This window comes from Chlorocebus sabaeus, chromosome 24 (genome assembly GCF_047675955.1).
Source record: "Chlorocebus sabaeus isolate Y175 chromosome 24, mChlSab1.0.hap1, whole genome shotgun sequence".
NCBI lineage: Eukaryota > Metazoa > Chordata > Mammalia > Primates > Cercopithecidae > Chlorocebus > Chlorocebus sabaeus.
This window is the reverse complement of record NC_132927.1, coordinates 5,886,061-5,904,328: the sequence shown is the minus strand read 5'-3', so window position 1 is coordinate 5,904,328 and position 18,268 is coordinate 5,886,061. Positions and strand designations below refer to the sequence as shown.

The window sequence follows — 18,268 nt, the reverse complement described above, 5'->3', positions numbered from 1 at the left end:
GTAAAAAATTAAATAATAACGCATGCTGGAGCTATCTGCTTGTGTTGTGCACTCTGCAGTAATGTAGCAGTATCTCCCGCGGAAGTATCTTCCAGGCATTTAGGGGTACATGGATTGTCTTCTGTTCATTTCTTTAAGTTTCCTGTCTTGAACAAAGTTGGTCTGACCTGGGAGCCCTTATTCTCACATCTTTTCTCCTTTATCATGTGGACATGTTTCACCCCTATATGGTGCTCGATATTTTATCAGCCAACTAAAAATAAAATTTGCCTAGTAAGTAAGTCAGAAATTGGAATAGTAGACATTGAATACACATTTGTTGAAATGAGCAGAGATTTGGGAAATTAAACCATCTAAGTTCACTCAGCTGTTGAGTCGCGAACTAGAACACGTACCCGCATTTCTGCACCAACAACATAGTTTTATTATAATGTGGAGAGAACATTTTGAGCTGCACAATTCAAGGTACTAGGACACCATGATATAATCTTTAAAACTTGCGCAATTGTACTCTATTCTCTTTGGATTGGGAGGGCAGGGATGGAGCTCTTTGAACTTTGACAAATATAACTGAGCATTTATTATGCAACCTACAAATAAGCTATCTGCAATTTTTGAACTTCTCTCTGTGAGGAGGGAAGCTAGGAGACAATGATCTGGAAGAAACTCTGCCTAAAATGTAGTTTTATGAAAATTTGTCTGTCCGGACTGCTGTGTTCTAAGTAATGGCCTCCAACTACATGGGGAATATGAATAGTAAAAATATTGAAAGGAAACTGACACTTGCCTAGGTGGGAAATCTGTTTCCAATTATCGATCACCTACCATGTGGAAACCAGCATGTGAGGTACTTTATATATCTTCTTAGTAATTCAACAAGGTTTTAGAATTACCTCCATTTTAGAGATGAGAAAACTGAGGTGAAAACTTTGTTCAAGGCCATGTAGACAAGCAAGTTATGAGACCCAGATTCAAATTAGTGTTGTCTAAAACTTGTGATGTGCTGTGATTAATATTCCTTTATGTGTCCACTCACATTTGAACTTGTGGCAGCTAAAAGTGGCTCAGATAATCTAACTTGAGTTAATTTCTATATCCCCTAAAGCCTAACTCTGTTATATCACAGAACATTTTTTAAAAATGATAACTAGTATAGTTCCTGAACTTGTGCAATAAGATCAGAATTCAAAACCCATTAACAAATGGGAAAAAAAAAATCAGAGAATATTCAAAAGAAAATTTGAATTTACAAATACCCTCAAGAAAAACGGAAGCTGTACTATTTTTTTGAAATTCTACTTTATACTAATATTGGAATCACTTTTTAATTTATGGCTCAACAAAAATAATTTTTATTTTCCCTCTCCAGGATGTGGTCTGAATTACCATAAAAGATGTGCATTTAAAATACCCAACAATTGCAGTGGTGTGAGGCGGAGAAGACTCTCGAATGTTTCCCTCACTGGGCTCAGCACCATCCGCACATCATCTGCTGAACTCTCTACCAGTGCCCCTGATGAGCCCCTTCTGGTAAGGCCTCCTGTTTACCCATTTCCCCATTTACATGAGAAATCTGTGGGATGATGTGATAGCAATGTCAATCCAAGACAGGGCCCTAGGAGGGAGAATGCAGCCAGGGTGTTAATGACAGTGTTTCTTCAGGGCTTGTGCTGTAGATTGGTCAGTGCCTCATCAAATATCCAACAGTTTTGAGTTTGCTTTTCTCTCTGAGCTTAGGGAAATTGTAAAATATGTGAGGTTTTATCGTGGTCACAGGGCCAGAGCAGCACGAACTAATGTGTTAATGTTGCAAAACATCGCTTGTCAAAATTTGGAAACCAGAGAGATACAAAATGTTCTCTGAAGATTATTAGAGGAATCTGTGGCATGGCTGAATATTTATTTTGAGAGGAAACTTGAAATTTGCTCTTGTGAAACCATGAAAGTCTTTATGTCTTTATTGCTTGGCATACTGGCATACATGCAGGCTTGTTGTCAAAAACTGATTGATATGTCCTCTGAGAAAATTAGGACTTAACACTTTAAATATTTCCATTAGCTTTAGACTGTGTGTGGGTGTATATATATACACCCACCCCCCCCCCCACATGCACACACATCTTATGGATATGGTTAATATTCTTCTTTAAGAAAGTTAAATTTGGATTTTCCAAACATTCAAAACAAAATAAAAATTGTGGTAATTATGTGAATTATTTAAAAGAAAAACACATTCTGAAATAGGCTGATAGTTTGAGGATTTAAATTTCCCATATTTACCCCTTCTATCTCCCAGTGGATATTACAATGATGCTTCATAATCCTGTTATTGTAAAAATCAATTAGAAAAAATTTTGAAAATACTAAAACATTTAGGTTGAATAGATCCCTCTTGGAGTGGAGAGTGGTAATAAATTCTGAAGACATCTATAAAAAGTATAAGAAGTTATATAAATTACCTGTTTGGAAAAAAATTTTTGCGATCGTGATCTTTATATCACCAAATTTTTTTTACAGTGTAAGCTAGGAGTATAAGTCAAATGAATTATATTAATAATTAGGAAAATCCCATACTCTTTTATAGGGCTCTCTTTTAGGAGTTTTTTGTGTTTTCAGTACATCATTAAGTGAACCTAGTTGGAGAAGGCAGGTACTAAATTTCACCAATAACTAGAAGAACATATTATAACTTCGTACCTATTCAGAATGTGTATGCGTGACCATATATTATTCCATAAAGTTCTATTAATTGAAATTATGATAATCTTACTGAAAGGTGCTTAAGTCAAAGTCTGTGTTTTAAAATAATCCTATGTCATCTTCTCAGCTCAGAAGTTCTTTGAGTTTGAATTTTTGCAATTAGTGATTTTACAAGTTACAGCAGTTACTCTTGCTTTTAAGTATAGCTGCTGTGAGTCATGATGTTTATAAGACAGACGTTTAAAAATAAGTTTAAGAAACAAAATTGTAAATTATGCATATATGTATATAAATGTATGGTTTCTATATAAATCTAATTTAGCTTATGTAAGTATAATTTAACACAGATTTTTGTGTTTTTAAACCAACTTATTTTATTGCTTTATGTAACCAAATTAAATAACTACTAAATTATCTGAATTACTTGGTACATTACATAAAATGTTGAAATTAAATGGTGAATTAAAATCTTTTTGTAAAATACTTAAAATCTATTTTATAAATACATATTTTTAAAATTAGACTTTAACTGTGTCTGTCAAGAATGCTTGTAAAATTATGATCAAATCAGATGTTTACTAAGTGAGAAAATATTGGAGCCACAAGGCACTTTTTAAAGCTACTGGGATGGGAGTCATAAGCTTTCATAACTTTGTATAAAATGCCTTCAGGTAAACTTTAAATGAGAAATGCCTTTGGAAGTAATGTTTGTGACACTATTTGACACATTGGTTCTCAGAATCATGTTTTAAACACAGCAAAGCCCTTTGTGTCCTTATAGGGTGCCTGGTTGTCTCTGTTTTTATCCAATCCCAGAGAAAGTAGGAAACATTGGCCCACCTTGAGGAGGACACATATTTACATGTTGCCTTTGTTCCCTTTCATGTCTTCACTCCATACGGGAACAAAAGCACCCTGTTCGACCAAGGCACACTGGGAGTATCATGCCTATGTCCCTTTACAACCCAATAACACCAATAACTATAGTTTAAAAGTTATAGTGGGTGCCTAATAAGAAGTGATATTATGGCAATAATAGTAAAACCTTTGGGTTCTATATACACTAAAGAATAATTTCCATTTCCAAAAAGAATGATGGTCTGACCCTTGTGAAGACGGCATTGCTCATTAATGCCACTAGACCATCCATTTTGCAAATCTGCCATAGTAAGTGTATTTTCTCTCATATATAAGAAAGTTATATTTTCCATAAATGATCGCCTATTTTGACTATAAAATTCCTTTTTCAGATACAGATTACAACATTGGTAATTCTGTTTGTGTATCCATTTGGGCACAGAAATTCAATCTCAGATTTCTCTAATGTTAAGACAGAAAAAATATTATAACAGCATAGATCACATGACAGACTTCAACTGTCATCAACTTTGGCAGTAAACTATCCATTATGCCATCCATAAAGCAGTCCATCTTTTAAAAAATCCAAAATATGGTCAATTTATAACAGTTTTGTGGGCATGGATTTTTCTCTCTTTTTTGTAAACTATCATCAGTATTAGAAGGAAACAAGAAACACTCAGCGGATCCTGAAGTGGAACACATTAATACACTGTATCATTGTTTGTAAGTTTATTTATCAAATTATATCAATTTTATGGACTTTTGGGCAATTGTAGAGGAAGTGAGTATTATGTGATTCTATTATTTCTATATGCTTTACTCATCTTTTTATTTTATTTACATGTGTTCTTGTGGTATTTGGGAAAAGTCAAAGCCAATTGAACCCACACCAGGCAAGAGTTAGTCTTAGGTAAAAAGTTATTACAATATAATAATCTGTTCTAGAACATCTATTCTTAGGTATAAAGGAAAACTTTAATCAGATAAACTGTCCCATGAGGGAAGATGATAAAAGCTGAATAAAATACGACATAAAAGAACAAAACACTATTTGAAGGCGCCCAAGAGAACCAAGCATATTGGATTTGAGTGATCAATCACAGAGAGGTCAATACACAGGGCAGGCTCCCACAATGAAGAAGCATCCAGCCCAAAATGTCAATAGTACTGAGGTTGAGCACCCCTGATGTAGAACAAACCAGAGAATTGCCAAACATATTATAGAGGTGCAGTAAAGACAAGGTAGCATTACATAAAGTTAAGTATAAAGTATTAAGGCAATGTGCTGTTACACAAAGACAGAAAAATTAACCGATGAAATAGAGTCCAGGAAGTATGTGCATACACAAACCAACTGATTTATGACAAGGGAAGAACTGCTGTGAGAACCAAATTGTCTTTTCAACAAACATTTCTGTGACCAATTGGATATCTATATGGCAAAGAAGAATCTTGACCCTATTTTATACCATACACGAAATCAATTGTAGGTAGCTTGGAAGCTTCTAGGAGGTAACACAGAAAGTATATCTACAAGAACTTCGAGTAGGAAAACCTTTTTTAAACAGGATTTAAATCACTGATGACAATGGAAAAAGATTGATAAATTGGATATCATTAAAACTAAGAAATCATTTTAATCAAAATGTCATTAAGAAAATAGAAAAGTGAGTGGGAGAAGACATTTTCGATACAATATATCATATAAAAACTTATATACAGAGCACATAAAGAACATTTACAAAAAGGTTAGAAGACAGACAACGTTATTTAAAATATAGCAATATACTTAACCAGCACATTACAAGGTAGACAATAAACATGAAAATGTGCTTAACATCATTAGTTATCAAGGACTGTAAAGTTCAGTCTGTAATGACCTATGTCTGCATCAGATTGTCTGACATTGAAAGAGCACCTGTTAATAACAGGTACTGGGGAAGATACTGAGCAACTAAATGTACATACACTACTACTGGGATTGTATATTGGCCCAAACAACTTTGGAAAACTTGTTGGCAGTTATCTTGTAAAGCTGAACACATGCATATGGTGTGACTCATCAGTTCTACTTCCAGGTATATATCCAATAGAAATATAGAGTCATTGACAGAAGGATATGTTACAAGATGTTTTTGACATCTTTATGCATAATAGCTAAAAATTAGAAACCAGTAGTGGTGTAGTCATACAATGGATTGTATGAATGATACAGCCATGGAATTAATGAACTGTTGATTCACTCTACAACATTGTTGAATCCCACAAAATGATATTTAAAGAAAGAAGTCAGACAAAGGGTACATAGTTATGAATCCAGTATATGAAGTTCAAATCAAGCAAAACCAATTTATGGCAAGATACTTCAAAATAAAACTAAGGTGGGATGTCAACTGGGAAGGAGCAGAAGTGAGCTTTCTAGGATGCTGGCAATATTATATATCTTGATCTGGGCAGAGGTTACATGGGTTTATGCACATGCAAAACTTCATCAAGCCATACACCTAGAATGTTGTATACTTTATTCCATATGAATTGTACCTCAGTAAAAATGTTTTAAAATGATAATAACAATAGATCTCCAAATAGCAAGTTATAAAGTCATTGAGATTCTTCAACACAGGTCATGTGAGAAAAGAATGAAATGTTATATCATAATAATTAATACATTATGTTATAAGATTCCTATCAGTCAATTAAAAGAAAATGGAGCTATAAAATTTACATTATTCAATAATTGAAAAGAAATTCTTTGGGTGCTAAATTAAAAGTAATATGCCACATCATCCTGGGATACATTCTAGTATTCATTTGCATAATAAACATTGTCACCTACAGTAGTTTCATCACAGATACAAAACTGTAATTATATGACCTTCATTTAAGGGAAACACCAAACAAAAACAAAACTGTGGTATAATTTACAACTAATTAGGAATGAAACAGGTCGCTCTCTTTTCCTTGGTGATTTATAGACATTTCTGGTGATTCTAACTTGATAACAAGATGAAAAGATAGAGCTGTCTCTGTGTTTCTCAAAGTTTTTCTTAAAAATAATGGCCCCATAAAATATTCTGAAAAAAATATTGGTCAAATAAGATTAGGAAATGCTTCTTGGTCCATCCAAATATTGGGCATCCTAGGAATTATTATGCATAATTAAGGGTCTAAGAAGTCTGACAGTGCTGAAATTAGTGTTCTTAAATCCACTCCAACATGGCACCCTTTTCTCATAAAACCCATTAATATTGTGTGGGAAATGCATGCCCTCTGGGAAACAATAACTTAGAAGGATGAGTACATGAATGCATGTTGCGTAGACCATCTTCAAATATGAGCTTCAAAAATGAAGCTGAATTGTGATGACGGCCCAGAAAAAAGATATTCAGGGCTGCTAACTGGGGAAAATACATACACTTTGGATATCAGATATGTAGATGGCAAGTATAATATCTTACTTTGGAAATGAAGAAATTGATTTCCTCTCCCAAAGAGCTAACTTTGCCATTTCTGCATGTGAATGTGCCCTAAGAATACCTGCAAACAAGGTTGTAATTTTTCCCTGAGACTCATGTTTGGTTATTTTCAAATGAGTGGTTGTTGCCCTTGAGCTCTGCACATGCTTCATGTCAATCCAGAAATGTGGCAGGTATTTTTTTTGTATTTTTTTTCGAGATGGAGTCTCGCTCTGTGACCCAGGCTGGAGTGCAGTGGCACAATCTTGGCTCACTGCAAGCTCCACCTGCTGGGTTCACTCCATTCTCTTGCCTCAGCCTTCTGAGTAGCTGGCACTACAGGCGCCCGCCACCACGCAAGCTAATTTTTTGTATTTTTAAATAGAGATGGGGTTTCACCATGTTAGCCAGGATGATCTCGATCTCCTGACCTCGTGATCCCCCTGCCTTGGCCTCCCAAAGTGCTCGGATTACAGGCGTGAGCCACCGCACCCAGCCTGTAGCAGGTAATACTGGATAACCAATCAGTCTTGGTAGAACTTCAGTCTAAATGCTCATGACTTTCCAAAATTTCTGACAAAATGGGTTAGCTGCAGATTTCAAATGAGGACTGAGGATTCAAAAAAAAAAACAGATACTAGGATTTTTCTCAATGTGGGGTCTTTTATTCAACACTGCAAAAAAATCACATTTCAAAGCTCAGTCATGCATTTTTGTTAAGAAAAAGAGTGAACTATATTGAAGTTTTGATTTTGTTTCTAGTTATCAGATAGAGCTGCCCGAAAAAAGCTTGGGAGAATGGAGATGAAAAACAACATACATAATTTAAATTACCAGTTAAGTGTTACCTACTTAATTAAGCTCTGTCATATTTTTCATTGATATTACCTCTTCTCTTTTAAAAAATCATTCAGAGTAACCTTACTGCTTTTGAATTATATTTCAACCTTGAATGGAATCAGATAGAAAATAATTATATGCAACAAAGATTGTAAAATGAACAAAGAATACACCATAGACATACTTTTCTCCTTAAAACTCTAACCCGCTATTGGACTTTCTAGGTTTGGAAACCACTGACTGCTACTGATTATTCATCAGCTTATTCTTGCTTGCAAGCATCTAACAACTTTGTATCATTTGATTACTTTGATGACCTTTTTCTTTCTTTTCCCATTGAGAATATGAATTATTGTGAAGAAAATCTAATCTTACGCTTAAAGGTCAAAAATGCTTCATTTTGACTGTAATTTATTTTCAATAAGGTGAAAGAACCATCGTTCATCACTGAGACCATGACAAGTAGAGTTGTTTTTTTTTAAACATCTACCAACTCACAACTGTAAACTATTTTTGCAATTTTTACTTAGTGTCTATAATTCCATTTAAATATTAAATGTAGTTTCCAACTCAGATTTTCTGTAGTTATAAAGACTGATTAGTATAACATTTTGCTTTTCTTTTAAAACATGCCTATATGAAACATTATTGAATAATGTGCTTTACTTTCATCCAATAACGTTATTTTCCTGTCTTTTTCTCCTTTGATTCTGCACCTTTGCCTGCTTTTTGCTCTTACAACTTCATGTTTCAGTCTCCTGTGAGTCCTGGCTTTGAGGTAGGTACTAATGCTACCTGGCACTAGAAATTTGCTTCACTATCTTTTTCAAACCAGCATATTAGGCTGACAGCAGACAATTGTCTGTGTTGACTTTATGAGAAAAATCAGGTCAAAGTTTAGCTCAAAATTCAACACATTGACCCACAGAAAGCCCTCAGGTTTTCCTTGCTTTTGTGGTTATGTTTAACTTTTCACAGTCCCAATAAGCTGAAGGGCAATGAAGTCATTAGAGTAATAGAATTAGGTTTGTCAGGTCAAATTTTGCCCTGTGACTGCTTGATTTCGTAACATTGGTGTTTTATTAATGAAACACTACAGACACGTTGAGAATAAAGAAGACCACATCAGCCCTCACTTATACGATGTTATGTTAAATGAATCTCATGCACATAGGAACTATGTCCTAATCCCAGGTACCACAGAGGCCTGCAAAGTGAGGACACCATCCCAGTATATTGCCTAAAGATGGCTGTAACTGCTTGTTTACAGTTCCTGAACTTACCTTTTCAATAAAGTATCTTTCCATCCTTTTGTGTTATCACAGTCTATTAATTGTTTTTTAAAAATGGTATACAAATGGAAATGTCAGTCTCTCAATTGAGACAGAAATTATATATGGAAAAGACACAAATTTCCTTCAAAAAAGGTTTTAGTTAAGCCCCCCTCCAAAATTGGCCTTTTTTCTATCTTAAGCAATGAATGATATGAACATAGAGGAGAAGTATTTAGGTCAAGTATTAGAGCATACAACAGTGCTCTTCTGGTGATGGTTTGTTTTGGTCAGTTGACTTGTGAATGTTTAGTGTCTTTTATTTCTGTATCTTGGTCAATTGAGAGTTGACATACTGTTATTTTCCCTCATGGGACTATAAATTTTAAATATTATTATTAGTATCCATTCTAAGATGGATTTGTTAAGGTAACTCTAACAAAGGAAGCTAATGAAAACACAACTAGAACATGTTCTGGGTTAATTAAGATTGATGAGTCAGGATTTCTGATTCATAAGCTACAGGATGAAGACATCTGCTTCAATAATAGTAAATTCCTATTTTTGGAAAATCATTCTTATTCAAAAAGTGTCCTACTTAGAATAAGTCCAGTGTGAAAGCTAGGTGAGTGTAATTTTTATAGTCTTGTAAATTTGGTTTGTAATTTAAAATGCCTTCTAGACATAATTTTAAATGTGAATTAGTATCTTTCCCTTCAAATAATCCTTTGGGCATAAAGCCAAAGAAGGATGGGAAACATTTTTCACTTCTTTCTCCCACATTGCAGTTGGGAACAGATTGCATAAAGGAGGACTGAAGAGTAGTCTGATTTTCTGTGCAAGTCGTACAAATTAAAAGCAACCAGGCCTTCACAGGCTAGCTCCTGATGGAAATAAGATGTGTTTTCGGCATGAGCTATTTTTCTTGAACTTTGTTTACGTCTAGTTTGTCAAAAAGATAACAGACTTTTCTCTTTATAAATGTCTTGGAAGAAACTGATGCATAAAATTCGACCAAAATTTCTTCAGAGAAATGTCTTAGTGACAGTTGTGCAAGTAGCAGAATGGTTATAGAAACCTGGCCATTGCTCCACGTTCAGCATGTCCTGGTCAGTTTACACGTTTATGTCTGTAACCCTGAGGTGCACAAGTATGCAAAAATAGATAAATTATCTGCCTTCATGGAGCTTGCATAGGTAAACCATAAACCAACAAGTAAATACAGTATATGTCTTTGTATAAGCTTCCTGGTATTATATTACAATGAAATATATTGATTTATGTAACCAATCTCTCCTCCTGTTTCCATTTTAAATTTGAAAATAATGCAAAAAATAAGCATCTCTACGTATTTTTTGCATATTTGTAAAAGCATTAGTAAATTCTGAGTAAATATTTATTTGGCCAAGCACAGTGGCTCACACCTGTAATCCTAGCACTTTAGGAGGCCGAGGCAGGCAGATCACTTGAGGCTAGGAGTTCAAGACCAGCCTGGTCAACATGGTGAAACCCCGCCTCTCCTAAAAACATACAAAAATTAGCCATGCAGGTGTCACATACCTGTAATCCCGGCTACTCAGGAAGCTGAGGCATGAGAATTGCTTGAACCCGGGGGGCAGAGGTTGCATTGAGCCGAGATTATGCCACTGCACTCCAGCCTGGGTGATAGAATGAGACTGTCTCAAAAAAATAATAAAATAAAAATAAAAATTATTTACTGAATGAGTTAGTAGATAATATTATTATAATCCAAATAGGTTATACTGCATATTTTTTTAAAAAAATGGTTATTCAAAAGTGTAAAAGTTTACATTTTTAACTCTACTGAAAATGGTATATGAGAGTTTCCATTTCCTTAGATGCTTCCCAACAACAGGTGTTGTCAATATTTTAAAAGGCTTTTCCTCGCTGCTAATTTGAAATATATATAATCTGTGCCTAACTATATATATCTTTATTGGAGAGAATAAAGGCTTTTCATACATTAATTGACCATTTGTGTTTCAGCTGTGGTGAATTGCCTTTCCCTTTTTCCATTGAATTGCTTGTTGGTTTATAGTCTTTATGTATTGTGACTGTTATCCTCCATCAATCTATGATCTGTATGCTTTTTATGTCTTTTCCCATATTGATTTTTTAACATGGAGAAGACATATTTTCATTCATTTGCTTACCATATAGAGACTTAACCATATGGAGACATGTTGAAAATAAATCAACACGGCCAGATTAAATATAATTTTTTTGTCAAGCGATTGACAAGAATGATCTTTTCTTGAGGTAAAAGAGCTGAAGTCAAAGTAGAAAATGAAGCAGAATTTAAGATACTGGATGACTTTTGTGACCATAGGATATAATTGACGACACAGCATTTTTTACATGATGGACTTAAAAAAAAAATTAAATAGTTTTACTAAAGTTATCTTAAATGTTTTTCAGTGACTTTAAGGTGTTATCTACTAATTTAGCTTTGAAGTTAGGAGACTCTACAAAGAACTTCTTTTTCTTGGAATTAAATGCTTCTAGCCTAATCTTTTTGGTTATTCTTAACATTCAGGCCACCTTACAGAAATTATTAGGAAATAAATCACTCATTCTAAAAGGTTTCTCTGTGTTTGACCATTTTATATCCTTTAATTTTATGAAATTTGGACAATATTCAGTTTAACATTTTATGTGAGGTTGCATATTTTCTAAATAACAATTTGCCATAAACTGCTATTATTTTCATACAGGTTTACTGACTCACATGTAATTAAGACACGGATTGTACTAAAATGAGTGCTAGGCTGCATACGTTCATAGAAAATCTCCCCTCAAAAATGATTCATTTAGTTACTGTTTTCATTTATTTAAAAAATGAAAACAAGAGAATACAGCATTGCATTTTCTATCTATAATTAGATATGATCCTGATACATTTTATAATAGTCAAAGTAGTTTCTTTTCAAATATGCAAATAATGGACAAAAAGCTATTTCTTAACTACGATGATATTTACTGCCTAGGTGAACATTTTCCAGGATATTTTTCAATGTAGTAAAAGTCTATTTAGAAGTAGAGACTTAACTCTTATGTTCTGGAATTCCAGGAATCCTGGTGATTTCTCTGAATTAAAGAGTCATTTTTCCATTTAAATATGCACCATGACACCCATGTAGTACATTTGCCAGATATTACAAATTTTCCTTTGATGATTGTATCAACTCGTTTTTCACATTCAAACCTGGGCAGTATGTACTTTCAGTGAGGAAAGAGGCCCAAAAATTTTTTAACCAGAACTTCCCTGCTTCCTGAGACTGTGCAGTAGTGAGTTTCTGGGGAAAGTGTCCTTTAGTAAAATGAATAAGATTGTGAGGCCTGCTTTGAGTTACTATTACGTGATTTCATTCCACAAGCCTGGTTTATCATATATGTCCATTCTTAAGTTTGTTCATGCTCTGAACAAAACCTTGCAGATGTGTGATTGTAAATGTGAATACTACTAGAGAGTTCTTCATGAACCCTGCTGGGAGGGGCTGGCATCATATACCAATTGCCCCACACTTACTAATATGTAGGTCTTAAAAGCAATCAGATTTTTAGTAACGGAAGGTCCTGTGCAACTCTCAGGCAAGGTACCATGACCTCCATAGCACCCCTGACAAGACACAAAACAGAGCCTTCCACTGTTACGAAGCACAGGCATTTACTTAGTGAGCATCTGCATCCATCTAATGTTCTAGGCTGGGACAGATTTAAGTCTCTTCTCCCTTAATTCCTGACTGCTCATAACTTCTGAACTGCTACCTGAGTAATATGAAAAAAAGGGCCAGGCACGGTGGTTCACACCTGTAATCCCAACACTTTGCGAGGCCAAGGCAGGTGACTCACCTGAGGTTGGGAGTTCAAGACCAGCCTGGTCAACATGATGAAACCCCATCTACTAAAAACACAAAAAATTAGCTGGGCATGGTGGTGTATGCCTGTAATCCCAGCTAGTCGGAAGGCTGAGGCAGGAGAATCACTTGAACCTGGGAGGTGAAGGTTGCAGTGAGCAGATATCATAGCCATTGCACTCTAGCCTGCACAATAAGAGCAAAACTCTGTCTCAAAAATAAATATATAAATAAAATAATAAATAAAAATATGAAAAAAGGTTACTTATGTTCACTTCCAGAGTTTATACATCCTCATGAATGTGCCTACCCAGGAAAAAAAAAAGAAAGATTTGTATAGAAGAAATAATAATGAGAAGGAGAGAGGAGAGTGGAAGATTGGAATTGGTGCTATAAATTAGACTTCTAGAAACTAGGGAAAATTCAGCCTTTAAAATATTTGTGTCTTTTCACAAATATTTAGATACATTATTTTACTCAACCCCTTAGACATAGTATTCTGATACTTGATTTAATCTAATCAGATGAATTCCTTCTTGCCTTCTCAAAAAGAGTGACGATGTTGCCATTTTGATAATAAATATAGTGAAATGTAAGATGAGACAATGTCTGGGAATGATGAACAAATATGCCTCTTTCTCTAAATAGCCAAGTGTTTAGTGGTATCTATTTTTGTGTAGTCATGCACTGAAAATATCACTTGAGTGATATAATTTCATTGAGTGAGTGCTTTTCTGTATTTTTAAAACCCAAAGCTCTTTTGGGGATATGGGATAGATAGAGGGAAAAAGTCTCTTATCTTTTGTCTCTTTCTCTTTTGTAATTAAGTTGCATTAAAATCTAGTCTTTGGTCTTACCATGTTGTTTCAGAAGCACATGAGCACATACACACAGACACACACAGCACTACCTGTTTGACATTGAGTGTTATGGGCTAGGATTCTATAATGTACTATTGAAGTAGAAAAATTAAAGAATTGATTGTCCTTGTGAAATAGAAAAAATAATAAGAAGTTTAACTGTAAGGCATTGGTGAACCCCCTTGAAGTAAAAGTTAAAAAAGAATGTTAACACCTTTCTGTAAAAACTGTAAGACATTAATTAACCTTATCTCGTTCCCACATATTTTGTAAGGTCTGTAAGTTTCTGTTTTTCTTCTTGCTTTGCAGCTACAAGGTCAAAACATAGATGAGCATAAGTTATAGGACATGTTTTTCCCAAGATGTATAAGCTGAATCTCAAGAATGTTACCTAATGATTAACTGCTTTTGTTCTTGCTTCTGTGAGCCTCATTCCTGCATCACGTAGTTCCCGCCATAAACTGCTTAAAAGGCCACTGCTTTCTTTGTCTGGTGCTCAGTCTTTCAGGACACATGTCCACTAAGCCAGTGTACACCTTAAATAAACTCTCCTGCACCCCTATTTGGTCTCTCTGGCCCCTTATTTCCTGCAACACTATAAAGTTATCCTTACGGGCCATTTTTGAAGGGAGAGACTTTGCCTTTGTGGCCTAGGACTGTGTTTATCGCATACTTTCCCAGCTGTTCGATGTCTCCAAGGCAGTAGTAATCAATGCCACAGTCTCTTTTCAGACTATTTCATTCAGCTTTCCAGTGAGATCATAAACTCAGGTCAAGTCCCTGTCTCTTCAGGCAATGTCAAATACTATGGGAATACTTACCTCTAACATTGCTGCCCTTGGTTTTCCCACATAATCTGTTTACCCTCCATTTCACTTTCTGACACTTAAAGCCCCAAAGTAGAAGTTGACATGCAGTTATATTCTTCCTCAGTGGAAATGTACATGTAATTTGCCACAATTTTTGAACAGTTCTGGTGCTTTCCCTGCAATGGGTAGACCACTTAAGGAAATATCAAGGTTCCTTTACCTTTCATTTTGGTTTACTTGAGAAGAGTGAGGCAATATAAAAGTTAATGTAACTTCCACGATTACTTTAGCACTCAGCAAATCTAGATCCCCTTGTATTTTAGTAAGAGATCATATATATTATTACTTTGAAAGCTTTCACAAATTGCTGCAAATGTTAAGATATGGATTCTCCGCGGTATAACACAGTATCTATCACCGCTAAGCAGTGGGCACATATTTTTTTTACTTTCCTGGTAGCCACCCTTTTACTGTTATGAAAAGTTGTTGATTAGCTTTTATTTATGCTATATATTTAGGATATTTGACAGGTAGCTCAAGGGATAATCAGAATATCACCAAACAACCTGAAACACAGCAAACACCCTACTCTCTACTGCCTGAATTATAGAGCCTGGAAACATGTTCATTCCTATATGAACTCCATTTCTCAAGGGTTTTCATATTTTTCTGTTGTCAAAGAACTCTGTGCTGGAAAATCCCCACTCCTGTGTGAGAGGTCATATATTCATGTAGGTGTTGTTACAGATGACTGTGTGGGGTTTTTTTTTCTGTTTTTTTGTTTGTTTGTTTTTTGCTTCAGAAAGTAGCCTCAGACTGAGTGTTCACAGTGATGTTTTCCTGACAGCAGGTTAGGTCATCATCCCTAAGTGAGATGGACAGTTTTGAAGTATAAAAAAGAAATCTCTGGACAGTTTGCAGATTGATGGGACTGAATTGTCCTGAAAGATTCTATCTATCTATCTGTCTATCTATCTATCTGTCTATCTATCTATCTATCTATCTGTCTATCTATCTATCTAATTTTTGTGGGTACATAGTAAGTATATATATATTTTTGGGTTATAGGAGATATTTTCATACAGTCATGTGGTGTTTAATAATCACATCACAGTAAATGGGGTATCCATTCACTTCAACGATTTGTCCTTTGTGTTACAGGCAATCCAATCATACTCTTCTAGTTATTTAAAAATGCACAGTTAAATTATTTTTAACTATAGTCACCTTGTTGTGATAGCAAATACTTGGTTTTATTCACTGTGCTATTTTTTTGCACCCATTAGCCATCCCTCCTTCCTCCCCACCCCACACACGAACAAAATTTTAATTACTAATAATACTCAACATAGTCATGGTATGGCAAGACTCACCTTGGGGTCCATGCAAATGTCTTTTCTTCAGGAAACCCCCATTCTGAATGACCCCCCGCCTCCACCATGAATATGGTTTAGCTTTCCTTTAAACTTTCATATATATATATATGTGTGTGTGTGTGTGTGTGTATATGTTTTTATATATATATATAAAAGCACTTATTCTTTGTGACACAGTATTCCAGAAATTGATGATACAATGATGATAAAATAATAAAGATGCTGCCCTCCTGGAACCTATATTCTGTTGAAGGGAGGCAATAAAAATCCAGTAAACAAATAGGTAAATGCAGTTGCATGCTGCATTAATGACTTTCGAGGAGACAGGATGATGCGAGAGAGTAATAGAGTATGGAGTGGGGGTAAGCAATAAGTTAGGTGGTGTGGAGGCCTCTCAGAGAAGGGGTCGTGGAAACTGAAATCTGAAGAATAAGGAGGAAACCATCTATGAAAAAGGGAAAGAGTAAATATAAAGGACAACAGTAATAACAGTTATACTGTGCCTAGGACTGTACTGGCTAGTAAACTAATTGGGCACAGAGCATGTTATTTCCTCATTTTTATAAGTCCTGAAGCCTCTGAATTGAACTTTCAGGTAAAATTTTCCCCAGGAAACACTTGCTAAATTCGATAGATCCATCTCGATGGCAATAGGAGAGAACTGTCTTAAGCTGTTACTCGGCACTGTTCTTTGAATGATAGTCCAAAATGCTAGATCTTGAAACTTCTGGAATAAAAGATTAACATTGGCTTGCATCTATTTTTGCATAGTTATGCTAGTATCTTTTAAGCATAATAACACCTGAATAGGAAAGTAGGCAGCCAACTGAGTGATGTTTATGGAATAGCAGCCCTTTATTCCACTAGTTATTGTGTTCTGGAAAACATACATGACTCAGGTCCTATCATCTAAGCACAGACAAGCTGGTTAGAAATCTCTTCTGTAGGTCAAGGTTAAGGGGTTCGTGATATTCTGCATTCCATTTTTGGCACATAAAACATACTACTATTTGGTTATTCTTGTCTTATTGCCTCTTTTGTCGTCCTTATTGACTAACTGAGAGGAAGAAAATATTTGCTGTTTTCTATATTAGCATAAAATCAAGGAATGTGAGAGCGGGGGAGGATCAAAGGAGAAAGGAATCATTGTTATCTGGAGCAAAACTACCTGAATTCATAGTTCTGCTACTTACAAGTTGTGTGATCTTGGGAAAATGATTTAATCACTCAGTAATTCAGTTTCTTTAGGTGTAACATGGAGGTATACATAAATGAAATCCATGTAAAGTGCTATAAAAATAGTTGTATAAAATGTATAAATAGTTGTATTTATAGTTTATTTATACATGAGGTATAAAATGAAATCTATGTAAAGTGCTATGAAAATAGTTGTATAAAATGTATAAATAGTTGTATTTATAGTTTATTTATACATGAGGTAGAAATGAAATCCATGTAAAGTGCTATGAAAATAGTTTGGCATATATGAAGGTCTCTGGCTGAACTAGATAATGATAGAAAACACTTTTTATAACCTCAAAGATCTCCATTTGAACTAGATTTAGTCCCCAGATAAACTGACAGGCACAAAGTTTTTAAATTTCTTTTTCAGTTGCTAACATCTGGATCAAGTTATTTTATAACACACCTAGATTCCCTGCTTCTTTTGAAAAACTAAAAAATCCATCAACAATGGATTTACATGTTCACAGGGCAGCTGTTAGAACTAATTGAGCTGTAGCCATCCCTTTTACAGTGACACTGTCCTCTCCAAATTACTATAGTCTCAACCATTCCCCATTGCATCCTTGATGCTGAGGGCCACCCATTAATATGAACAGCTTATTAAGTGTTTGAGTTTGGTAGCAGAAGAGTTCTGCACAGATTTTCATGTTGAAGTCGGGGCGAGGAGCAGGCAGACAAGTACAGAACATTTGCAGTGGAAAACATTCCTTAGCCAGGTGTCCTCTCTTAAAACTGAAATCCTGTAAAGCAAATATGTCAGTGTTACAATTTATGTAACTTTAAACTGTAAAAATCTTTTAGTACAGTCTGTATATTAAATATTTCTATTGAAATGTCTCATGAACTCATCCTATGCATTTACTTCTTGAAAACATATATTTATCTCAGGTGAAACTGCTTACTGTTTGTCATGGACATTGTTCTTCCATAGGAGCTTATTATCAAACGATTCAGACAAATCCATAAAGAGATA

The 18,268-nt window shown here is 34.9% G+C and overlaps 1 protein-coding gene across 4 annotated transcripts in view; it reads left to right on the top strand.

The window, feature by feature from the left end:
• Positions 1–18,268, top strand: part of PRKD1 (protein kinase D1) — a 355,629-nt gene that overhangs the window by 271,304 nt on the left and 66,057 nt on the right. For 3 of the 4 annotated variants that reach the window (XM_073010866.1, XM_073010869.1, XM_073010868.1), the window contains exons 4-5: positions 1,370–1,530; positions 8,611–8,634. In XM_073010866.1, coding sequence (XP_072866967.1) covers positions 1,370–1,530; positions 8,611–8,634 — 185 coding nt within the window. The remainder of the gene's footprint in view (positions 1–1,369; positions 1,531–8,610; positions 8,635–18,268) is intronic. The other variant, XM_073010867.1, reaches the window with a different exon arrangement.